Here is a 25847-nt window from a genome sequence, read left to right as displayed (position 1 = left end):
CAGATAAGAACCAATTTTCCTATACCAATAATGTACACATTCAGTTGATGGAGTCATAAAACCCACGTTTTGATGATATCATGCAATTATCATTTTCTCTTTTTTGGGGGGTTCCCTTAATACCCACATGCCCTCAGCTAAGGGGAAAAAAGAAGGGATGGGATAAAAAAATTCTATTGCTCTTTCCCCACCTTTCCCTTTCATTAAAGTCTCTTGCCCTACCCAGCTGTTCTTGCATTTTCCACTTAGGCATGCAGTGGAGACTAGAGTACAAAGCCCACTGGCGGGGTTGGTGAGTGATACAAGCAGGTGCTCAGCCCCTAGTATTTATATTTCCTTGTACTCCACAGCTTCCAAATTGTTGTCCAGTGTGGATTCCAAATAATTCACTAATACATTAAAAGATAACATTTTAAACAAATAATAATAATAGGAATAAAACATATTAATACTCCCATTAAACAGGAAAACCTAAAATTCCACTGTACACTTGTTTAAAAAAATAGCATTTATTTTTCTAAAATCCAAGTAATCAGCCTCTCCTCTCAGAGCACAAGGTAAAGCATTCTACATTGTGGGTCCTAAGACGAAGAGAACTCTACCTTTGAGGAAGGAGGAATAGCCTAGTGGTTAGAACAGTGGGCTACGAACCAGGAGACCAGGGTTTGAGTCCTGCTGTCACTACTTGTGACCTTGGGCAAGCCGTTTTACCCTCCATTGCCTCAGGTACAAAAAAACTTTCAGGCTGATTCAGTAAAGTCCGCCTGTGCGCGCGATGCAGTATTTAAATTAGGTCCGGCGGTAGAAACGGGCAAAAGGAGGCGCTATCGCTATCGTGCCCCTAGCACCTCCTTTTGGCCCGGAGCGGCGGCTGTCAGCGGGTTTGACAGCCGACGCTCAATTTTGCCAGCGTCGGTTCTCGAGCCCGCTGAAAGCTATGGGCTGACAGCTACGGGCTCAGAAACCGGACGCCGGCAAAATTGAGCGTCCAGTTTTCGACCCGACAGCTGCTGGCCGACTTCAAAATTTTTTTTTTTAATTTTTTTTTTTTTACTTTCCCGGTGCCCGAAGAAATTAGCGCCTACCGTTGGCTTAATAAACCATCATATACTGGCACATGGACTGTAATAATAAATTCTTTGTCTTCTGTCCACATGTGTGTGCTTGTGGTTATGATCATCAAATCAGTAAGTCCTGCAAACCATCAAATCCACTGTCTACATTTTCCACCTTCCCAGCCATTCTGTCTTCTGCCTGTCTTCTGCTCTTGAGCTTCAAAATATCCTCTTATCCAGTCTTCACTTGTTTCCCTCATGGCATCTTATACTTGTCACCAGTATCACACATGTGCTTCTCTTTTCTCTTGCTGCTTCTTTCAGCTGGCAACATCAGTCTCAATCCTGGCCCTTCAAGGTAGCTGTTGATCCCATAACTTTCCAATTGTATCCCTGCCCCCTCCTTCCTGCTCTTCTCTCCCTTTTTCATGTTCCCTGTGGAATTTCCACTTTATTTTCATCAGCTGGCCTATATTCATGACAGCTATATCTCTCATTCCCTCCATCTTCTTGATTTAGACTTGGCTTTGCCCTGATTCTCTGCTTCTGTTGCTGCTTTCTGTCATGGCTTGGTGGTGGTGTACATACATGAGCCTTTCCTTCCCCCTTGTGTATTCATACATCTGTGATTTTGTGTTTCACGCTGCCGGCATTGCTGCACATTTTTCTCTTTATGCTCTTCATACTTCTGCAGAGTCTTATGGGCTGTCCAGATTTCTTCTAGGTCTAGAGGCATCTAGAATAAGTGTTCTATTAATTTTCCATTATAGCCAACACTAGTATAAACCTTGGTCACACATTGTAGCACATGCATACTTACCACATTCATTTTATCCACTTCGACTCATCCTCCTGAGAACAAACAGTTCAGAGTTAAATCGTGGGATATATATATAGGTAATTAAACAAAATTGTTTCTAGATAGTCATAACAACGTAATCCACCTCAAACTATTTATGGGATATCTAACAATAATAACATTTTATTTTGATCCAGATTGGGGTTTCATGTCTTCCAGACTTAGTTGAAAAGTCATTCAGTTAAAGAGCCAGTGACTGCTGTACATATGTTATAGTTGTCTCACATCTGGATGCAGCTTTCAAAGCTATGGCACTCGGTCTTTCAGGTTACATGGAAAAGTTGTTGGTAGTTAAAAAAAAAAAATCACTTGGTCTTCTCATGTATATCTGCCTGCTGTGCTGTCACAGGTTATAAGTGATCTGTGGTCTTTCTCCCTCCACCATTGTTTATCCCATGCATGCTTGAATTCTCTCAGACATACAGTTGAGTTCAAAACCTGAAAATCCAGACCAAAGTGTACTTAGCTGAGGCAGTAAGCAATAATGCAGACTGCTTATGATTGTATGTGTGCCAGCTGCCTCCACTTTACGAGTGATTGGAAACATTCATTCTTCATCTTCATGGATATCCCCAAACTACAAGGATCCTGCTGTGCTTCATTGCTAAATTGTAGTTTATTTTGAATATTGAGATATGATAGTTGTAATGTGTTTGACCAATACGACTATTTTGAGATAGCATACTAAGATTAAGATAGGTAGGGCATATATCACAACATAGTTTTAAATTGAAATAAACAGCAAAAATATTACTGCAAAAATTATTATAAAATTACCAGCATACTACAGTATGTTTGGGTGCTTTATTCTGAGTCTCATACTGCATTGAAGGCATATTGTAATGGCCAAGTAAAATGCATGCTGTCATGGCTCAGTGCTTTATTAGTAAGTCATAGAGAAACTGGAATATATGTTGTCATGTACATAGACAAACAGCCATCACTGAATTTTTATTTTTAAAAATTCTTTTCCCAGAAAGAAGATAAACTTGCTCGTTTGGAGAAAGCAATTAACCCTCTCCTGGATGATGATGACCAAGTCGCCTTTTCCTTTATTTTGGACAACATTGTCACTCAGAAGATGATGGTTGTGCCGGATGTACGTTTCTGGTTTGTGGAGTACCTGATGCTGGTTCATTGGCAAATCAGCAGAGGTTTCAGTCATTCTCGCTTATCGTCCATTTTTCCTTTTACCTCTCCTATACTGCAAATGTAAGTGTTGAGGGGGTACAGAAAACAAGTATCCTTTCTGTCTGCTCTCCTGCCCTGCAGCCATCCTTTCCCTTTCTTAGCAGTCCTACATTTTTAGATAATTAGATACTGAGGGACCAATGCAATAAAGATACATGTTAAAATGGGCGCTCGTATTTTCCTAACACATGCACAGCCACATCCCCTGGGCGCCCGATGCTGCATTAAAAAGGACGCGCCAGGGAAACATTGTGCATCCCTGGCACTCAAATGCATCGGGCGCCCAGAATTGCAACAGATGTTCACCCGTTTTATTCCACTTCAGGCCGATTTTGCCCCTTGCTATTGTGCATCTATATTTTGCATGTAAAGTGTGTGTCCAGAATTATTTTTTCTTTACATTAAGCCATTACATTATACCTTTATTTTTAAACACCAAGCAGTAGCTTTAAGTGTCGTACTGATACTGAAGTAGGAGGAACCAGAGAGGGGACAGCATTTTTAAATTTCTCATGAGCCCTTGACTTGCGGATTGACTTAATGCCAGCTCCAGGACTGGAGATAAATTTGCCATGTTAAAAAGTGTGCATTGGGCACCCAGTGCTTTCCTGCATCGGGGAGTAATAGCCTCATCTACATGGAATGTGTATTTGTTTGGGCGCTTCTTGTGGACGCGCTAGTCTCCTTATTGCATCGGGTGCTGGTCTAGCATGTCCAAAATGCACATCTAACTGCATGTAAACCTGTGCTCTAGGCTGGGCCCACTTTATTGCATCGGCCCCTGAAGCTGGTAAGAGGGATGCAAAGAGCTCCAGGTCCTTCACTTCATCCCCACTCACATTTCCTTCCTGATATTTCATCAGGGAGCTCTTACATGAGAAATTATTACTGGAGATGAATTTGTGACTCCCCTGAGAATAGTGGCACCAGTGCCCCTAGAGAAGGTGAAAGAGGGCTTTGGTTTCTTCTGTTTTCTCATTTCCAGGAAAATGAGAATATGCTATCCTTTCTTGGATCTGAATACTTTTATTAAATAATTTTTGATGGAGGGCAGGTTAGCAGTTTCCTCCTGCTTCCTTTGGTCTTCCAGCTAAATTGGTTCTGAGTGGGATCTGGTGCCATAAGCCTACACACAGATTTTTTTTTTTTTGTGATTTTTATGTCCCTTCTCAATTCACCTAGCCCAGTCATCACAGCAACTGTCCTTGACCAGGGGATTTACACCAGAGCTTCTTCAGGAACTGTGCAATCATGCACCCTGAATCTGGTCACTAAAGATTGCCATTCTTTAGGGCCTATTATTTCCTCCCCATCAGGAGCTGTGAGTGCTGCCTCTACAGTATTCCCATCCGAGTCCATCCAGGGGGGTGGAAGGCCCAGGACTTCAGTATGGCAATGCATAATACTGCCACCGGACTGGCCCCATGGCCTGGTATTTCAGCAGCACTAATCATTGCCATGCAGAGGAGGACCTGGGTTCAGTTTCAGAGATATTTTGGAGTTAGTCTTCACAGCCCTAGGATGAGGGAAGCTTTGGCCATCATTTGTGAACAGACTTAGTGACTACAGTTTCACAAACTGAAGCAAATGTGGTGGTGTGGCTCTGTCAAATGATTATTGTTGCAATAGCTGGCTTAAGTGAAAGAAGGGAATTATGTAAAAGGGGGATAAAATACCCCCAAGGAGTTGTAAATTAAGACTCAAGGCACCAGATCCTAGCCTTGATTTTAAATGAACTGAAAGTTTAAAGGGGAGTGAGAAGAAACTACCAATGTGTCCTTCATTCTGTCTTAGTATCCATTTCTCTTAATGATCCTCATTGGCAATATTTCAAAAGGGCTATTGTGAAAGGTTTGCCTTTTTGTGGATGATACCAAAATCCGCAACAGGAAAGTGTGGAAAACATGAGGAGGCATCTAGTGAAGTATGAGGAATGGTCAAGTCTGACAGCTAAGATTTAATACTAAAAAGTGAGGGGTAATGGATTTGGGTTGCAAAAGCCCCAGAAAGCAGTATAGTATGGGGGAGTATGTATAGAAATTCTTCTATACATAAAACAAGAGCAGGATCTTGAGAGATCATATTTCATGAACTTAAGGAATCCAAACAGGTAGATAAGGCAAAAGCCAGAAGTATATTAGATGCATAGGGAGAGGCATAGCCATCAGGAAAAAGGAGGTGATATTACCTTCGTATAAGACCCTGATAAGACCATTTGAATACTGTGTACAATTCTAGAGACCACACCATCAAAAAGATATAAACCAAATAATCTGTCCAGTGAGTGGCTGTTAAATTTGTCACCAGTCTTCATCATAAAACATATAGGGACAGACTTAAAGAGCTAAAAATGTGTACTCTGGAAGAAAGGTGGGATGGGAAGAATTTGATGGAGATATTTAAATACCTCCAAGGAATAAGTGCATAGGAGGCGCATCTCCTTCAATAGAAAGGCTCTGGAAGGGTTTGTTGAATAAGGGTGAAAGGGGGTGGAATCAAGTAATCTAAGGAAATATTTCTTTATAGAAAGGATGGTGGATGCATGGAACAACCTCTCTGTGGAGGTAGTAGAGGCAAGGGCAGTATCCTGCTAATTTTTTCTAGGGTGTGTGCAGATGGTTCCGTACTGTTGGGGAGACAACTTTTGTACATGAATGGTGGGGGAGGACTGCAAGAGGATGTTCCTACCATAGTGCCACCAAGGACCCAAGTTCTGTCTGTCTTTTTCATTCTTTACCTTTTTCTCTTCTCAGTATCCATCTCTTTTCTCTTCATTATCATCATTTCTCCTCCCAAGCTTCTCTCACATCTTTCAGTTCTCAACTGCCACTCCATTTTCCTCTCTCCTAGCCATCCCTTCCTTTTGTCTCTCATCCTTCCACCTCCTTTCCCATTCCTCCATCTACCCACTATCCATCATTCATATAATGCCTCCATTTCTATTCTTAACTCTTGCCATCAACAGCCTTCCATTTTCTCCATCCCCAGTATCCACTCCTCTGCTGCCTCCTATGACATGGCTTAACAGGGAAGTCTTCCTTACCAGTCTATTAGAATTCTTTGAGGGTATAAATAAGCATGTGGGTAAGTCAACATGGCATATCTGGATTTTCAGCAGACATTTGACAGTCCTTCATGAAATCTTTTATAAATTAAAAAGTCATGAGATAAAAAGCAGTGTCTTATTGTGGACTGGTAACTGGTTCAATGATAGGAAATAGAGTAGGATTATATGATCAGTTTTCCCAAAGGACAGAGGTAGAAAATGGAATGCTCCAGGGATGTATACTTGGACTATGGAGATTTTTATCTTTTCTCTCTAATTTTTTTTTCATGAAAATAGACAAATCTGTAGTACAATTGTACCAAATTTATTTTCAATGGATTATTTCGTGGAGAAGACTCTACTTCACGCAGACCCTCAGTGGGCGTTCCCAAATTCATTGCATGCAGCAAGGCTTATATAATGTTTCTATAAAGTCATGATTCAGCAGAACATTTCAGATTGACCAATCAGTTTCACGTCTGCATTTTATTTCAACAACATATGTCTTATGTCATTAGTAGTAAACAGGTCAGCATGGCTTAAGTTTTAATTATAGTTATCTACAGTTATCTACAAGCACAGTACACCTTGTTACTGATAAGAAAGGTCATGCATTATTATTTTTTGTTTTCTATCAAATATAATTAATTCTTCAACCTTGATATAGTTGTATTCTCCAAGGAGAAGCAGGATGTTAGTCCTCGCACATGGGTGACATCATCAGATGGAGCCCCAGCACGGAAAACTTATGTCAAAGTTTCTAGAATTTTGACTTGGCACACTGAGCATGTCCAATATGCCCTAAACCAAGTGTCCATGCAGGGTCCCTCTCCAGATTCTCTTTTTCCGTGGAGCTGCAAGCATCGCAGTGAGAGTGAGCTCACTTTGGCTGTTTTTGGCCTTTTAGAAAATGTTCTTTTTCTTGCGGTTTTCACGGTTTTTCATCATTGTGTTTGACACCAGGTTCCTCTCGGTGCTTCCCTGTAGTGCTCCTAGTCACGGTTTTCAATGCTTCTGGTAACTTCCTTTCGCAATCAATTCCCATGGCAGCGATGCTTCAGTACTCACCAACCATCAATGCCTGCCACCATCAATTTTGATTTTGCGGCCCTTTTGTTTCATCCCATCATGGCCACGTCCAGTTTTCAGTAATGCTCCCGGTGCCCGATGACCATGTCCATAACTAACCCTCATGAGATATGTGTCCTTTGCCTGAGGGCATCGCATGATAACCAGGGTTGCCGCTTATGCGCACAGATGACCCCGAAGAGACATTAACTTCAGCTTGACAAGATGGAACAGCTCTTCGGGTGAAAGAAGACTTGAGCCATCAGTATCGGCATCGACACAGATGGACACCGCGCCATCGACATTGGCGGGACTGTCTGTTCTGTCAATGCCACTGGCGGATAGGGGCGCTGGACACTGACCACAGTCAATCTCCTCCAGGCAGAGGACATCTGGTTCCTCATCATCAGCCTTGGCACCAGGGAAGGTCCAGCCCAAGCACTGAGGTAAGCCGAAAAGCATTGGTGCCAATCCCCGTTGATGCACAGAGCAAGGCTCGTGGATGCACCATTTCATGCTACAATGCCCCAAAGCGACCCCACGACGAGGAGCACCAGTACTCCATAGGGCCGGGGAACCACAACAGTCTCCAACTGACATGATTCAAGTCACCGACATGTCTCACAGATCCGAAGATCATCTGGCCACTCCTCCTTCCTCCTAGTTGGTGTTGGCATTGGCAACATTTGAGGAGGAGCTGGAGTGCCAAGTCCAGCTGGCAGTTGAATGGATGTTGCAGAGCATCTGTCCAGTGGCACCAACAGCGCTGGAGCCAGAATCGTCCATCCTGGAACTGTGGCTGGAGAAGCTCAACACGCTTATCAGTGCCTTACTGGCCCAGCTGGTGTCGGTTCCTGGGACGGCATCGCTGAATGGCAGGGCACCAATTCCTTCCCCTACTGATATGGTGGTCAATGCTGGTTCCTCTTAGGCGGCCAGCAGAGATACTGAGGCTTGCAGCCCCATCCCCTATGGTTTACAGTAAGGATAAGTGTCCCTATGACCTCTGAGGGGAGGATACCTCCGAATCCTCTGACGAGGGTCTCCCCTCAGACCCTTCTCCTCTAGAAGGGCGAAGGAAGTCTCCGCCTGAGGATTTAACCTTTGCAAGGTATGTGAGGGTGATGGCGGAAGCCATTCCATTTCAGTTGCTGATGGAGAAGGATGCCAGGCACAAAATGCTTGAGATCCTCCAGTTCGTGGAGCCTCCTAAGGAGATCATGGTGGTCCTGGTACATGAGATCCTTAAGGAGCTGTTGCTGAGAATATGGGAACACCATCATCACAGTGCCTCCCATAAATAAGAAGGCTGACCAGGTTTACCTCGTCCAGAAGGCTCCCGGATATGATAAGTGAGATCTGCCCCACTGTTGCGTTCATGCCTGCTCTTGCCCTCTCTCCACCCTCTCTACCTCTGAGGCGACTCCCTTCGGGTCTGATGGACAGCTGCTGCCACGGCTTCTCCTCGCCATTTCTTCCCGGAGTCCCCGGGTTGGCCTGATGCTGCGGATCTGCCATGCGGATCCGCTTCCAACATAAAAGGTCTTTGCTTACGCTTACGAATCGAGTTAGCAAGGGATTGATTGCGGGGATCATCTCGACCCACTTCATTCTCCGCTGCTCTGCCTCTTTGAACTTATCAGGGGTACCCGCTCCTCGGGGGCCCCGCTCTCTCCTCTTGTTTTCAGATTGCTAAGACGGGATCCGGTACTCGCTCCTCGAGGGCCTACATCCCTGAACGCTCAGAAGACTCCCTATTGCCTGGAAGCGATCGCAGACGTGTGAACATTGTGAGTTTCTATTCCAGTTGCATATAGGAACCGGTACTCGCTCCTCGAGGGCCCATGTTCCTAGAACTCTGAAGATTCTATTCTGTCTAAGACGCTATCGCAGGTACGGAGATCGTGAGTTATTACAGATTGCAGATAGGAACCGGTACTCGCTCCTCGAGGGCCAAAGTTCCTAAAATCCTCTGAAGACTCTCTTCTATTTCAGAAGTTATTTCATATACAGATATTGTGAGTTCTTATTTCAGTTTGCATATAGGAACCAGTACTCGCCTAGAGGGTCCTATTCCTGAATATACTAACTATTCTCTATTGCCTAGAAACCATTACAGAGATAGATAACTGTGAGTTACCATTGCTCTCTCAGAGCTGTCCCTGGAGCCAGGTACTCGCTCCTCAAGGGCCTAACTCTCTCCAGCTACTGAGCCTTCTTATTAATCTATGTGAGTGTATCATCTACTTCTGGTTATGTATCCAGCATACCCTGTCTACTCACTATCTATGAGTCTCTCTCTACAGCTCAGCAAACCCAGAGATAGTTCCAGGATCTGAAGGACTTCAGCCCTGCCAGGCACATCAGCTCACTACTGCCACCTCTGGTGGTTCTACTACCTGTCTGATAAAGAACTATCTGTGTCTGTCTCCATACTCCAGCCTAGTCGGTGGTCCCTCTCATGATATCCTCCTGAGGGTGCTGTCATCTGCCATCGGCCCAAGGATTCACCATTCTACATTAGAGTGCTCATCTTTCATACTTCAAGAGCTGAGTACAACAAACTGCTACCTTGCAGTCTACCCTCAACTGTTGCTAACATCTCCTTCCTCAGGAACTGTATCATAACTAATTGCTACTTCTTAGCAGGAACCATACAGATGGCCAACACCTCCCTTCAGGGGAACTCTCATATATCAGGTTGCCACTCTGTGCGGAGATCCATAACAGATACTAACTCCTCCTCTCTGGAAGAACAGATCTTAGATGGTTGCTGACCTCTCCCCTCTGGGAAGCAACTCCATAGCAGCTGCTACAACAGATGGCTACTCAGCAGTCCTAACCTATAACAGATTGCTAACCCTAGTAGAGTCGCTAACAGGTTGCTAGCTCCTCCCCTCTGGGGGGGCAAAGCTCAACAGGATTGCTAACTCCTCCCCTTGGGAGGAGCAAACCCTAACAGACTGCTAACTCCTAGCAGAAACTCTAACAGATTGCTAACTCCGCCCTCCTGGCGGGGTGATCGATAACACCCACCAGTTGATGGTGTTCAAATCCGCTCTCTAGAGAGCCAAGCGGTCTCAGACCCATTCCCTGGCACCCTAGGGAAGGACCATAGAGCGATGGACGCTCTTAGGAAGAAATCTTTCAAGGGGCCATGCTTATTGCCTGTATTGCTTCCTACCAGGTCTAGATGAGCCAGTACTCATGGGACATCTGGAAAGCAGGTGCAGGAGGTGGCAGAGCAGCTGCATCAGCAGCAGCAGAACATCCTCATGTCGCTGATGCATAAGTGCCTGCAGTGTGGAAAACATGAGATCTGAGTGACTTAAGATATTTGAGATGGCATTACGGCATTGAAGATCTCTGCAGCAGGACTCGGCACCCGCAGAATGGCATGGCTGCAGACCTCTGATTTACAACCAGAGGTACAGGAACAACTCACCGATGTGCCATTTACTAGAGAGAATATCTTTAGAGATAGGGTGAGCGATGCGATGGCCTAGCTACAGGACCACCATGAAATCCTCCAACAACTCTCCATCACCACTCCAGACCTGTCATCCTCTTCTAGGAGGCCAGCGAGAACAGGAAAGAGCAAGTCTTTCACTAATGGAAGTACTATCCTCTGCCCCCTTACTCCCATCAATACCATCAGGGCTCTCGCAGCTGTCCCAGGCAGCAGAGAACCCCCAAGCCCCAGCCAGCACCTCAGCTTCAGGGACTTCATAGGAAGCATAGGCCAGTCGCCCATACCCGGGATGTTGGACCTCCGGTCGGGGGCAGGCTGCAGTTCTTCGTGAACCAGTGGCCCATTATAACCTCAGACCATTGGGTTCTTCCATCGTCTGTCAGGGTACCAATTGAATCGATGGGTGTCAACCAAATTGCCCTATGAGCCCATTTTGGGGGCCGGTAGCGCATCAGGAGGTACTACTAGAGGAGCTTTCCTCCCTCTTAACAGCCAGAGTGGTCAAGCCTGTCCCACCAGAGCAAAGAGGGTGGGGATTCTACTCCAGGTACCTCCTGATTCCAAATAGAATAGGAGGAGTCCGTCCCATCCTAGACCTAAGGGCCATAAACAAATTTTGAAAAAAGGAAAAGTTCAAGATGGTTTCAATGGGCACCTTGATCCCTCTATTGTAAAGAGAGGGCTATACTCCCTCGATTTAAAGAAAGTGTACATTCACATTGAGATCTTCCCCAGTCACAGGAAGTATCTATGATTTGTGGTGGGAAAACAATACTTCCAATACTGGGTGTTGCCATTCGAGCTAGCGTCAGCCCCATGAGTCTTCACAAAATGCCTGGCTGTGGTGGCAGCGCACCTATGCAGAGTGGGGGTGCACGTTTTTCCCTATCTGGATGATTGGCTGGTAAAGAGCACATCTCACATAGGGGCCATCAGGTCCATGCACTTGACTGCCCGGGTGTTGGAGTCACTAGAGTTCATCATCAACCACCCAAATCCCATCTCAACCCATCACCTCAATTGGACTTCATAGGAACCCTATTAGACATCACTCAGGCCAAGACATTCCTGCTTCATCAAAGTGACGACACTTTGACAACTATCGCGGCAGAGATTCAGCAGAACCAGCAGGTGTCAGCATGGCATATGTTGAGGCTATTGGGCCATATGGCCACAACCATCCATGTCACTCCCTTGGCACCTAATGTCGCTATCCCGGTCGGCCCCTGCCCCCTTTCATCCAGACCTCTCCCCTGGTCCGCCCCTTTTCTGAAACCTGGTTCTTCCACATGTACCAATAGATATGCGCATGGCCGGGCCGCTTTGAAAATGTGCTTGACACACGCGTGGCCTGTCTACGCGCATATCTCCTGGTATTAGCATGTGCTGGGGTTTTAAAATTGACTCTATAGAACAGAGCTTTCATGTACCATCTCATGCCTGAAAGTTCAATCATAGTGTACATATAGGCGCATAAAACTCCCATTGTTTTTTCTTTTTATTTTATATATGCAAATAAAAATCTATCTCAAATGAGGACTGAATAAACGCATACTCAGCATGCTGCTTCCCTGATGATTAAATTTTGAAATGCCAGCAGCATTGAGGCTGCTTGAATAATTGCATACTTTAAGTGCTTGAAGGAAGACATGATTCAGTCCTCATTTGAGATACGTTTGTATTTGCATATATAAAATAAAAAAAAAAACCAAAAACCATTGGACGTTTTATGATTAAACTTTCAGGTGCAAGGTGGCAGATGAAAACTGTTCTTTGAGCACTCCATATATGGCCTGTTATGAGTGTACTCACACATACATTCACAATTTTGTATGTGAATACAAAGAGTGGTCCATTCTTTAGAGTGATCTTATTTTAGAATTTTTAAACAACGTCCATGGCTGATGTAAACTCTTGACCTTTGCAGTTGCTCCTTTTTTTTCCTTAACCATTTTTCTCATTTTCTCATAGTCTCCCTTTTGAAAGTTAAATGCTATCGCAATAGATTTCCCTCCAGTTATAAAGTCAGATTTGATCATATTATAATCACTATTGCCAAGTGGCCCTTAGTACCGTTACCTTGCACCAAATCTTTTGTTCCACTAAGGATTATGTCTAAGGACCCTATTTACCAAGCATTTTTCCCATAGACACAATAAGGGAAAAACCTTTAGTAAATAACCCCCTAAAATAGCTCCCTGCTTTGTCAATTCTTGTACCAGCTGCTCCATGAACCAGTCATTTATTTCACCTAGAAACTTTACCTCTGGGCTAGTTGAAATCACCCATTATTACTGGTTGCTAATTTTGGTATCTTTCTAAATTCTGTTAGCTTTTCATCATCTGTCCATTCTGGCCAGGTGGACAGTAGTATGCCACCTTTGCTTTTCTATTCCCCTTCTCACATGGAATTTCTATCCATAAAGATTCTACAGTGCATTTTGTTTCCTATAGAACTTTTATCCTGTTTGACTCTATGCCCTTTTTGATATATAGTGCCACTCCACTAATTTGATCCATCATGGTGATAGAATTTGTACCTGGTGTCACAGTATCCCATTGATTATCCTCCTTCCACCAGGTCTCTGAGATGTCAATTATATATACCTCTTCATTTAGTGCTATGCATTCTAACTCTCCCATCGTGTTTTTTAGGCTTCTACCATTTTTATACAGATATTTCAAAATATGTATTTGTATTAACAATTTGCTTCTCAGTTGACAGGGCTAATTTGGAATCTTTCTGCTCTGTCTACTCATTACTTAAAGGTACCTGAGCTACTTTAGCATTTATTGCAACCTCTCTTTTGAAATGCCCTGTTTCGTTGGTATCCTTCAAAGATACATCATTCCGAACCATGTGCTTTTGATGACTGTCAACTTTCCCCCATCATCTAGTTTAAAAGCTGCTTATCTCCTCTATAAAGGTTAGTGTCAGTAGCTCGATTCCACTCTTGTTAAGGTGGAGCCCATCCAACTGGAATAGGCTCCACCTTCCTCAGAACGTTCCTCGGTTCCTAACAAATCTAAAACCCTCTTCCCTGATCCAGACATTGAGACTCTGGAGCTCAGCCTGTCTCTGGGGTCCTACATGTAGAATGGGGAGCATTTCTGGAGAATGCACCCATGGAAAGGACTGTGTTCGCAATAAAATTAATTACAGAAAAAGCAATAAATATAAATATCAGCAGGGTTATACATCCCTTTACTAAGCAGTTCTGTTATACAGTAGTAACAAATGAGGTTAAAAAAAAATCCCAAATTAGATAAGCTCTTGGCACTTTATGTCCCTACTAGCGGTACCCGGCCACGCGTTGCAGTGGCAGAGTCAGGTTCTGTACCCTCCCTCCCCCTTCCCCTTGCTCATTTACCTCAGTCACTCATCCTCCTCCCCCTTGGTCACTCACCCCCCCTTCCCTCCCCTATCCCCACTCCAACTCTCTCTCCTCACACTCACCTCTCCCCTCATTCTCCCTCCCCTGACACTCGCCTCCCCCCTCATTCTCCCTCCTCTCACTGTCACCTTCCCTTCTCCTACTGCCTACCCTTCAGATCAGAAAACCTTTGTCTTTCTATTTCTGTGGGAACCCCCCCACCCCCAAAAAAACCCCTCAATCCCAACCCTTTAAATCAAATAATAACCCCCCACCCTCCTGCCCCCTCCCAAGACCTGTGAAATTAAAATTGTTGGTGCTACATGTGGTCTGTCCCTGGGCGTCTGTGCGCGTTATGTAGCCAAATAGGGGAGTGCCTAACAAATTTGCACTTCCAAATTTGTTTTGTGGTCTGGGAAGGGCTATTTTGGTGCGTTCCCGAGATCGTGCAAGTTTAGTGTATGTATTTGTGTGTGAACCTCCCCCTTCCCCCAAAAAACAACCCTATGAGAAAAGTTCTCTTAAACTAACCACCCCCGCACTCTCCTGCCCCCCCCCCCCTCCTCCAGCCCTGCAAAAAACAGTAGCCCCCCCGCCCCCCCCCAGAGTTGCTGAATGAATGAAACCTGCCCCCCCCCTCGTGACCCCTCCCCAAGATGTTCGTAATAAATTCATTACCACCCCCCACCCTCCAGACCCCCCCCCCCAAGACCTGATAAAAATGTCAGTCGGTGGAGCAGGCATTCAGGAGCGGTCTGGGAGCGATGTATTGGCGTTGGTCCATCGGCTGCGAGCACTGAAACGGGTTCCGACGGCCCTTTGCCCTTACTATGTCAGTGGGGTGGAGCAATGGCAGCGGTAGGTCCTCTGACCTACCGCTGCCATTGCTCCACCGTTGCCATAGTAAGGGCAAAGGTCCGCCGGCTGCCAGTCCTGAAAATGGCGCCGAGGGACCCTCGCCCTTACTATGTCACATGGGCTACTGCCGCCATTGGTGTCCCCGAGTGGCATAGTAAGGGAAAGGGCCGTCGGCGCCATGTTGAGTGCTGGCAGCCGATGGCCGTAGTGCAGGAGATGTGTCCCGGACCGGTCCTGGCCCCCCGCTGGAGCCTCCCGGACTTCTGTCAGGTTTTGTGTGTGTTGTGAGGGCCTGGGAAGTAAATAAATTTGGCATGTGTGTGGGGGGTGTGAGGAGGGTGGTTTTGTGTGTTTTGGGAGGCTATGGGAAGTAAATCAATTTGGCATGTGTGTGGGATGTGTGAGGAGGGTGGTGGGTGTATTTTATCTGTAAAGGAAATAGTTATCTTCCGGCGAAAAAAGTGCGCGAATGTGTTAAAATGGAAGTGAAACGTGGACCTGGACTGTAAGGTGTAACAGATGGCGCTTTCGTCCAGCAGATGTCGCTGTTTTCTTGAAAAAAAGTTTCAACCTATTTTACCTGTCACAGGTGTGACATATCTGTAATGTAAGTACAGAAGAACCTTCCTGTATGCGAAATAAAGGTTGTGTCCAAATTTGAAAGCAATCGGTTCAGTGGTTTCTGAGATTAGCGATTTTGTCCAAATTATTTAACATTTTTATTTATATAGATTTCATTGTTAATGAAAGCTGTGCCAAATATATGGGATCTAGATACAATCCAAGTTTCCTTACTGAAAGAGACTCCAGGTCTCACATGGTCTTTTGTCCATACCTTCATTACTCAGTATTGCTGAGAGACTGCTTTGCTTCAAGACAGCAGCTTTGGATAAGCAGTTCTTCAAATCTTTCAACTCTGCCATCCATCCTCAATCAATATAGACAGGTTGCAATGATCTACTACTGATTTACAAAAATAACAAACTAATCATATGCAGTCCTAATCTTGGGAGTCCCCATTTGTGTGGGTGATATTTTCCTACTTGTCTATAGAGAAAGCTAAGTTGCTTACCTGTAACAGGCTAAATAAGCCACACAAGTGTGATAACGATTGTCTGTGGGTTGCACCCAGGACCAAGCAGCCCAGCATCTGGAGAGGTAAATTGGGGCAGCTGACAATAGAAGATGTTCCACCGAAGCCAACCATCTTTCCCTCAGGTTGAGCTCTCAGGTGCTGCTGGATGGCCAGGCTTGAGAAACGGGGATAGGCCCTGATACAGTCATCTTCCCCTCAAGTTGAGCTCTCAGGTGCTGCTGGATGGCCAGGCATGAGAAACGGGGATAGCCCCTGATAGAAACAAAGAGCGAGAATCTTGGAAGAGAGTGGGGAAGCTGGAGCACACCAAGGAGCTAGGAACATGAAGAGGCGAAGGCAGAAACCAGCAATGAAGAAGCCTTCTAAATTCAGGCAACAAGGATGAAGCCAGAAATACGATCACTAGGAAGTAGGAACAAGCTCTGGCAACTGACATGAAAACCCTGAGTATAAATACAAATCTATGTAGGAAACAAGATGGTCGCTGAAGAAAATGAAGGTCATAGAGCGGGGAGGATTAGATAGATAGTCCAAGCAGCTGAAATCAGCAGTGGATCCTCATAACAATCCCTTTCACTTCCCCATAATAGTTAAAGCTGGTGAGTGGCTGCGCAGGAAGATCCACATATGTTCAGAAAGACCACCTAGGTTTTTCTAAGTTCTGAGAGTGCTTTGTCTTGATACTTTGGATGACATCACTTTACTTGTGTGACTGATTTATCCTGCTATCTACAGAGAAATCCCCAATACAGGTAAGCAATTTTGCTTTCTGTGTATCTGAATGGGATAATACAGCAATCACAGAAATGAGAAAAACAATATGTAAAGCTTTGTTACTGAATTCAGATGTTCCTTGAACTTGGATTCCTTGTATGTATCTAAATTTCTGCAGTTTTCTAAACCAATTGCTTTCAGACTGTGGGGCAAGGTGGATTGAGGTGGGCATACAATAATTAGTTTGACAAAACTTATTCTATTGCAATTTTAAAAAGTTAATTTTACCTATTTTGGAGAATGCTGCTCTAAACCAGTTAAGTTCATTCATGGCTTGTGTTTTATTTTTTATTTTTTTTCTGCAGTCCTGGCCATTCCATCATCCAGTTAATAAAAAATTTGTTCCTGATTATTATAAAGTAATATTCAATCCAATGGATCTGGAAACTATCCGCAAGGTAAGTAATGATTGGTGAGGCATTTTCTTTCATTTGTCACTTTCTGTTCAGCACTGACTGTGTCATTTCTTTCAGAATATCTCCAAACATAAGTACCAGAACCGAGAAATGTTCTTGGAGGATGTTACCGTGATTCTTGGAAACAGCATTAAGTACAATGGTATGTACCAGCTTGCCTTCCAGAATAATTAAGCACAGAAATAACTTGCCAATGATATTTGACAGTTTCTTGTGATGTTATTGGAGTATAGCCTTGGGTATGTCTTGAATAGGGTTAATGTTTAACCCAGCAAGGTTACTCTAGTCCTGTTTTTTCCTTGTATAATGCATAAAGATGTAGTTCTGAACTTTTCAAAGTGAAGCAGTCACTGCAGTCCTATTAGTGGATAACTTCACTGTGCATGGTGCCGAATTGATAATTGTTAAGAATATTAGGAATTATTAAGAAGGGAATGGGGAATAAAATGGAGAATGCCATAATGCCTCTGTATCACTCCATGGTGAAACCAAACCTTGAATACTGTGTGCAGTTCTGGTCACCGCATCTCAAAAAGTATATAGCTGCATTGGAGAAAGTGCAGAGAAGAGTGACCAAAATGATAAGGCATGGAATGGCTGCCCTATGAGGAAAGGCTAAAGAGGTTAGGGCTGTTCAGTTTGGAGAAGAGATGACTGAGGGGGGGGATATGATAGAAGTCTACAAAATCATGAAAGGGCTTGAACAAGTTAATGTAAATTGGTTATTTACTCTCTCAGATAATAGAAGGACCAGGGGCCCTCCATGAAGTTAGCAAGTAGCTCATTTAAAACAAATTGAAGAAAATTATTTTTCACTCCGCACATAGTTAAGCTCTAGAATTCATTGCTAGAGGATGTGGTTACAGCAGTTAGTATAACTGGATTTAAAAAATGTTTGGATAAGTTCCTAGAGGATAAATCCATAAACTGTTATGACGGTAATTAATAAGCAATAGTAGCTTGTGGTCTATCTAATGTTTGGGTACTTGTGACTTGGATTGGCCACTGTTGGAAACAGGATACTGGGCTTGATGGACCCTTGGTCTGACCAGTATGGCATATCTTATGTTCTTATGAGCTTTCTAGAAAGTTCTAGGTTTTAATCGGTGGCTCATGGAAAGGCCCCGCGAACCACCTCACTCACCTCGGACACCAGCCTGGGCCTCACGTGGCAAGGACACCGCTGACAAATGATGCCACCGGGAGCAGCACACCTTCTCCAGAAGCTGCCAGAGTTGGAACCTCCCAAGACCGCTCTTCATGCATGTGTGCAGGGCGCCCCCAGTCTTAAAAGGACTGTGGTGGGAAAGTTCCCATGGCACCCTTAGATAATGTTAGAGGACTCCCTCTATTTAAGGCTGCCTCAGACGCCTCAGCAACAGGACCCCTGGTGTGCCTTGTGTCCCAATGCTTATTGCTAGTTGCCTGCATCTTGTTCCTGAGTTCTTGTTCCTGCTTCGTCTTCCTGTTCCCTTGCCTTATCCATGTCCTAGCCATTGTCTTGTTTGTCTTACTCCTTGTTTTATCTTGTTCCCCTTTCTTGTCTTCCCACTGCTCGGATCCTCATCCTGGCTTAGACCCTGACCTTCACTAATCGCTGCCTGAACCTGACCTTCTGACTTTGAACTGACCCAGCCTTGTCTGCTGCTTGCCTCAACCTCTGGCCTGTTACCCATCTCTGTTGTTTGCTGCCTTCTCTGACCTCTGCCCTGCTATCCGTGTCTGCTGCTTGCCCTGACCATTGCCTGGACTTGGACTCTCGTATCTGGATTGCCTTAGGGACCCACCTAAGATCTGCCAGCCACCGGAATCCAAAGGTTCAACCTGTGGGGGGAGGCAGCTGATATAGCCGAAGCTCCAGACAGTCCTACCACAGGGCTTCTCTGCCAGCTGTTGGTATGGACCTAGTCTTCTTCAGATCACTGACAGAACATGGAAATCACATGAAACAGGCCCTCCAAAGGATCTGCGAACACCTCTTCTACACTTTGAACAGGAAGAACTTCCTTTTTTGGGATACATTCTCTCTCGCTAAGGCCTCTGTATTTACCCAGACAAATTAAACGCAATTTTAGAGTGGTCCCAGCCAGTGGGTCTCAAGGCACTGCATAAGGTTGCCAACTTTCAACTGACATACTTCCGAACATTTCGAGATGCTGATTAAAATCTTTGCTGATGGGGTTTATGCACATACAATTTTTATTGCCACCTATGTAAACCAAAGACAGAATTTTTATTTATTTAAGACTTTTATATACCGACAATCGTTGGGATCATCGGTTACATGAAAACGAAATGCAGCAAACAGGCTTTACATATAACAAGGAATGGGGATATATAAAATTTTATCAGTTAACATGTAAACGAAATGCCACTAACTGGCTTTTAGAGGTAATAAGGAACAAAATTGTACAGCTGTTATATCAACAAATTATGTAACAGGATTTATATAACTGTTAAATCAAAACTATGTAACAGGAATTATATCCAGTTTTATATAAAAGTTAGGGTGACAAGTAAACAGAGCGAGCTGGGAGAGCGTTTTACTGGGAAAAGTATACACAAGAGATCAAGGAAGGGAGAGAGTGGAAACAGCATAGGTGGAACAGGAACAGGTCTTGTTAGAGAGGTAGGAGTGGGAGACCGGGGAGGGAGTGGGAGGAGCGTGAAGGAGGGGTAAGAGCAGGGGGGCGGGAAGGGCTGAGGGAACTGCTGGGTCGGGGAGCCAGGCTAGGGGGAAAAGTTAGGGGAGGAGTCGGGCCAGGGGGGAGCCAAAGGAGGGATGGTGAACTTGTGCAAGCAGAGGGAGAGGTAGTTTGTGTAAGCCTGCTTGAACAATTGGGCCTCCCTGCTCCCATGGGCTGTTTGCCCATAGTAATCATGTAAACTGTTCTACAGGCTCTTCATCCTTTTTCATCATCTTTGGACACCATCCCTGGATACCCAGGCCAGTTCCCACCTCTTGACAGCTGTCCAGTGGCTACCTGAAGGGGGCAAGAGCTCCAAGAGTTATGTCTAAAAATTTACCACCTTCTGGAGCAAGCATCCAAGCGCTCCAAGGTGCAAGCTGACAAAAGATGTCGCCTTGCACCTCCTTTGCACCCAGTAAGTCTAGTCTCCCTTAGTACCAAGAATCTTTGTCTAAAGGTGCTCACTATGAAGTTTGCGCCGGCCTTTTCCTGTAATGTGATAGCTGGGATCCGTAGCCTATAGATTCCAGTTACCACCTTGTCTGAGAGTACATGATGTATTCCACATTTCTTTACTCAAATCAGTGGCATTCTCTTGGCCTGGTAGGCTGCTGCTCCAGACCCCTGAAGAAGCCACAGAAGAAGACGCCCAGTTCGAAGTACAGGAAATTCTGGATACTCATTCATAACCAGCTTCAATATCTCATTACCTGGAAAGGCTACAGCCCAGAGCAGAACTCTTGGGAGCCAACCTCTAATCTCCAAGCCCCACAGCTGCTCAGAGACTTTCACAGAAGGTTTCCCATAAACCCAGACCCAGGAAAAGGGGGAGAGGGCTTTTGAGGGCATTACTGTTATGATCGGTGGCCTGTGGGAAGGCCCAATGAGCCATCTCACTCACCTCCAACAGCAGCCCGGCCTTCACATGGCAAGGGCGCCAACGACAAACGATGACACCAGAAGTAGCACACCCTCTCAGGATGCTGCCGGATTTGGAGACCTTCCAGAGCTGCTCTATGCACATGTGGACGGCCCCCAGCCTTAAAGGGGCCATGGTGGGAAAGTCCCAGTGGTGCCCTTAGATGATATCAGAGGACTCCCTCTATCTAAGGCTGCCTCAGTTGACTCAGCAACAGGTGCCCTAGTGTGCCTTGTGTTCCAGTGTATGTTGCTAGTTTCCTGTGTCTTGTTCTTGAATTCTTGTCCCTTCTTCATCTTCCTGTACACTTGCCTTTTCCATGCCCTAGCCATTGTCTTGTCTGTCTTACTCCTTGTCTCGTCCTGTTCCCCTCAGCTTGTCTTCCTGGATTCTGACTTGGACCTTGACCTTCACTGATCTCTGCCTGCCCCAACCTCTGGCCTGTTACCCACTCTCTGCTGTCTGCACCAATCTCTGGCCTAGTATCCGTATCTGCTGCTTGCCCAAACTATTGCCTGGACTTGGACTCTCGTATTTGGATTTCCCTAAGGACCCATCTAAGACCTGCTGGCCACCAGAATCCATGAGCTCAACCTGAGGGGCAGGCGGCTCATATAGGCAAAGCTCCAGTCAGTCCCACCACAGGACTTCTCCGCCAGTTGTCTGTGTTGCTCACTAGGTGGTGATAATCACACCACCGCACCAAGGGTCCACTTTTCCTCTGAGTTTTACAGTCTAAAGATCTTTAACATGTGCTACAGCCTTACTCTCCCCTCAGATTGTTTTTGCCAGAAGCTCTAACGTTTGAGATTCAGTGGTCCTGCTTCTTTACGGGGGTTTGGTTTTTTTTTAAGATTCTCCTCATTCTTAAAAAAAAACAGTTACAAATTTTCAGCTGGTCGCATGGAGGCCTGCAACCAGCTGCGCTTACCCCCAGCACTGCCGGGCCATAAAGACGCTCTCCAGACTTTCTCATGGCCAGGACACTGCCAGCATGCTCTGGGCCTGTCGCAGCACACCTCCCTAGACACACATGCGTGCATTCCACCCCCTTATTAAGGCTCCATGGCAGGAAAAGACCCTCAGGCACCCAGTGATGACATTGGTGCAACGGGGTAGTTAAACACCAGCCATGCTCCTAGCCCTCGCCTCAGCAACAGGTCCTCCTGCTTTCTGCAATGCATGTTGCTCCAGCGTTTCTGATCCTGCCTTGTTTCTGAATTCTAACTTGACTAGACTTGTCCAGCCTACCTTGCCTTGCCTCATCCAGCTTATCCAGCCTTCCTTGCCTCGTCCTCTCTACCCTGCTTATTCCAGTCCACCTTGCCTTCCATCCTTGCCCCATCCCAATCCTTTGCTTGTCTGCCTGGTATTGACCCTTGCTACGGATCTGGATTAATCTCTTGCCTGCTGCCTGCCACGGATCTTGACTGCACTTCACTCGCTTCCTGCCCTGACCTCAGCCCATCCCTGGACTCTTGCTTTCTGACCATCCCTAGGGACACCCGCCTAAGTCCTCCCAGCTCCTGGAACCCAAAGGCTTAACCTGCAGGGAATGGGACTGGGATAGGTGAAGGTCCAGCTCAGTCCCATCGAAGGGCATGTCCGCCAACTATTGGCATGGGCCTGTGATGTGGTAGACGCAGTCTGCTAGGCTGCATCAACCACATCACAGCACAAGGGCTCACTTCCATTACAAAAGTGTTATCTTAGGCAGATTTTTCAGTGATATTTTTTTTTTTACTTCATTCTGGTAGCTGGTGCGAGACATTTTCACATTGTAGTCTCTTACAGTTGGCTTTGGTAGTTTTTTCAAATTTTTCTGATCAATTTTTTCTTTTAATATTGCTGCATCCATTTTCCTTCCCATATAAGAAAAGCAAACTTGTCTCAGGGGCAAACAGAAGATGTCAGTCAGTGACTATGACAGGTATGTGGGACAAGGCTGCAACACCTTAGCCTGCAGCATTTACACAAGGATGTTACACCAAGCAGTTTGGATCTGGATGGCCAGATTCCTCCCCTACCTTACTGAAAAGAAAATTCCAGCTGATGCTGAAGGCTCGAAATATGGATCGAAGAGCTATACCAAGCAATGGCGCTGAGGCCATGCCAAAATAGCCCTTAATCTCCTTGGCTCCTCAGTTTGAGAATAGGTCCAGAAGCAACCAATCTGGCTCCCCACACCCAAGCTGAGACAAGGACTCTGAACATTTGAGCATGTAGCGTGAGAGTGGAGGTGCAAAGCATGATCACAGAAGTGCTGAAGACTCCACATCTAAAGCAGCTACACCTGGAGGTGAGCTCAGCCTCCCATGCTAAAACATTGTTGCATTGGCCTCCAAAGGCACAGTCAAGAGCCTTCGGCACCAGCCTCTGAAGATCCATGGTGGACATCAGTTCCCCTTTTAGGCCAACCCTGGTACTATCATCCACAATCTGTGAGGCAGAGTTAAACAGGGAGGATTGAGAAAGCATACACTCAGCTCATCAAATGCATCAAAGTTCATACATTGGGGAGTTGAATGCATCTTGTTGCAATAAGTAATCTGCCCCTCAGACCTTTACATTTGTTTCCAAGTGTGTTTGTGCCAGTCCCTGTTCAACTCTTGAAACCTGTTTTTGCTCCTTTCATACTGGGTCAGAAACAAGGGGGTTTGAAAGAGGAAGCCTTTCCTGCCCTTCAGCATTGGTTGGCCCCAAGAGATTACTTTTAAATATAGAAACATGATGACATAAAAAGACCATATAGCCTATCTAATCTGCCCAACCACACCAACTATTCAGCTTTATAATCCCCAATACTCCCTCACAGATCCTCTGTGTTTGTCACATGCTTTCCTGAATTCAGAAACTGTCCTCATCTCCGCATCTACAGGGAGACTGTTCCATGCATCTACCACACTCTCTGTAAAGAAATATTTCCTTAGATTACTTCTGATTCTACCCCTTTCATGCTTATCCCATGGCCCCTCATTCAAGATCTTCCTTTCCATTGAAAGAGGCCTACCTCCTGGGCATGAAAACCATGGAAGTATTTAAATGTCTCTATCATATTTCCGCTATCTTACTTTTCCTCTAGTGTATACATATTTAGATCTTTGTCACCATATGCTTTAGAACAAAGACCACTGGCCTCTGATTCCAACTGGTTTTTATCATTTTGAAGAAGTGGTCTCCAAAACTGTACACAGTATTCCAAGTGAAGTCTCACCAGGTACTTATACAGGGGCAATATCATCTCCCTTTTTCTGCTGACAATTCTTTTATCTATGCAGCCAAGCATTTTTCTGGCTTTTGCCATAACTAGATAATCCTCTTTGTGTGGTTGTAATGAACTGCTTGTCTTTAGAGAAAGTGAAGTTGAGTAGCTATAATGTGTGCTTTGAAGACAGCAGTTCACCAATCATGTTCCTTCCCTCCTTTCCTTTTGAAGATGTTCTTCTCCAGGCAAAGCTATGTTATCCGAACTGTAGAGCTGTGGCAGTGTGGGAAGTCCTGCATATGCACATTTATTTTATTTTATTTTATTGACTTATTTTTCCACTTTTCAGGAAAAAAAATGGTTTACAAAAATAAAAGCACATAGATGCAAATAAAATATCCATTAACAAAAATCCTAAAATCATAAGATAAACTCATACAGTAACAAAAAGTAAGCAAAGAAAATAGCAATAATTTAAACATAAATCAATCAAGCCAATAAAACAAAATAATACTCGGAGTGAAACACTACAAACCAAACTAGAGGCCACATTGATCTAGCTTTTCCCAGCCAAAGATAATTCATGACTTTTAGGATTTCATGAAAGATCTGGAAGAAATGTCTATTAGGTACAGAATGCAGTCATGTGACCCACTTTTGTGAATGGTGACTGGTTGTCTTCAGCGAGCACCTATTAAAGTTAAACAACCTTTGTAGGGCAACTTGTCTATAATAACTTATATAAAATATACTCTTTATGACTGACCTAAGTCTCGCAGGGAATACCACAATTCCATTTGTCTGAAATTATGGATATTTTATTAGGGTTTTCTTAGTACTATCACAATAGATTTATCAGCATAACTTTAAACATTGTCAGATGTTAAAGAATTACATGTTCAGCAATTATAAATAGGAAAATTCTTTGTTCTTATAAAATTGGCAAGGCACTAGCATATCAAGTTAACCAGAAACTGACAGGAAATTAAATGCGGACCTGTGCTAGCTGCCTTGCACTCATGGCCTTCACCCCCCACCCCCACAAGTGACCTGGTTGAGAACTCCAGACTAATTTTGTCATGGAAGTAATTAGCTATAGTCTGGGCAGAGAGAGAAGGGGAGGAGGGAGGTGAGAGAAGTTTGAGGAGGGAATTGAGTGTGGCAAAGAGCAGCAAGGGTTGGATGTAATAGAGTTTGTTAGATGGATATAGTAGACTTGTTTGGCAAGTGCAATAGCAAACTGGAAAGTGGTCAGCATGAGTTTGAAATGTATGAAGCATGCATGGGATTTTAGTCAGAGAATTTCTGCAGAATGGACACAGGAACATAGGATAGCAAATTCTAGGGGTGAGCCAAGGTTGGGTTTTAGTGCACCTTACTGGACGGTTAAGAGGAGGGGCAAGTGTGTCTAAGATTGAAGAGAGTGTGATGTTGTAAGAGGAAACTGCTTCATCAACAGATTCAGACATTGTTGTGGCAGAAAAGAGAAATGAAAGCACTGGAAAAGATATAAGGCTCAACAGCTTGGAGATTCCTAAAGGAGTAGGTGGTAACTGGATGAGTCAAGTTATCAGGTCATGGTCTGAGATCAGAAGAACTGAGGTGGAGAAGTGTGAGAGACAGTAGTTGGAAGCAAAGACTAGGTCAAGGTAGTGGCCATGCTGGTGAGTAGAGGTGGTAGAGCAGAATTGAAGATCAAATGAAGAGGTTAAAGAAAGGAGTTTTGAGACGTAAGAATTAGAGGGGTCATCAACATGGAGGTTAAAGTCACCAAGGATAAGGGAAGAGGAAGATGGGTCAATGAAGAAGAAAAGCCAGGAATCA

The 25847-nt window shown here is 44.7% G+C and overlaps 1 protein-coding gene across 4 annotated transcripts in view; it reads left to right on the top strand.

Moving 5' to 3' along the window:
• Positions 1 to 25847, top strand: part of TAF1 (TATA-box binding protein associated factor 1) — a 441469-nt gene that overhangs the window by 304437 nt on the left and 111185 nt on the right. For all 4 annotated transcript variants that reach the window (XM_029607221.1, XM_029607219.1, XM_029607220.1 and 1 more), the window contains exons 31-33: positions 2891 to 3013; positions 17099 to 17191; positions 17267 to 17351. In XM_029607221.1, coding sequence (XP_029463081.1) covers positions 2891 to 3013; positions 17099 to 17191; positions 17267 to 17351 — 301 coding nt within the window. The remainder of the gene's footprint in view (positions 1 to 2890; positions 3014 to 17098; positions 17192 to 17266; positions 17352 to 25847) is intronic.

The sequence above is a fragment of the Rhinatrema bivittatum genome, chromosome 6, assembly GCF_901001135.1.
Source record: "Rhinatrema bivittatum chromosome 6, aRhiBiv1.1, whole genome shotgun sequence".
In the NCBI taxonomy this organism is placed as follows: domain Eukaryota; kingdom Metazoa; phylum Chordata; class Amphibia; order Gymnophiona; family Rhinatrematidae; genus Rhinatrema; species Rhinatrema bivittatum.
Note: the sequence above shows the minus strand (reverse complement) of the source record. Positions and strands in the feature narration are given on the sequence as shown.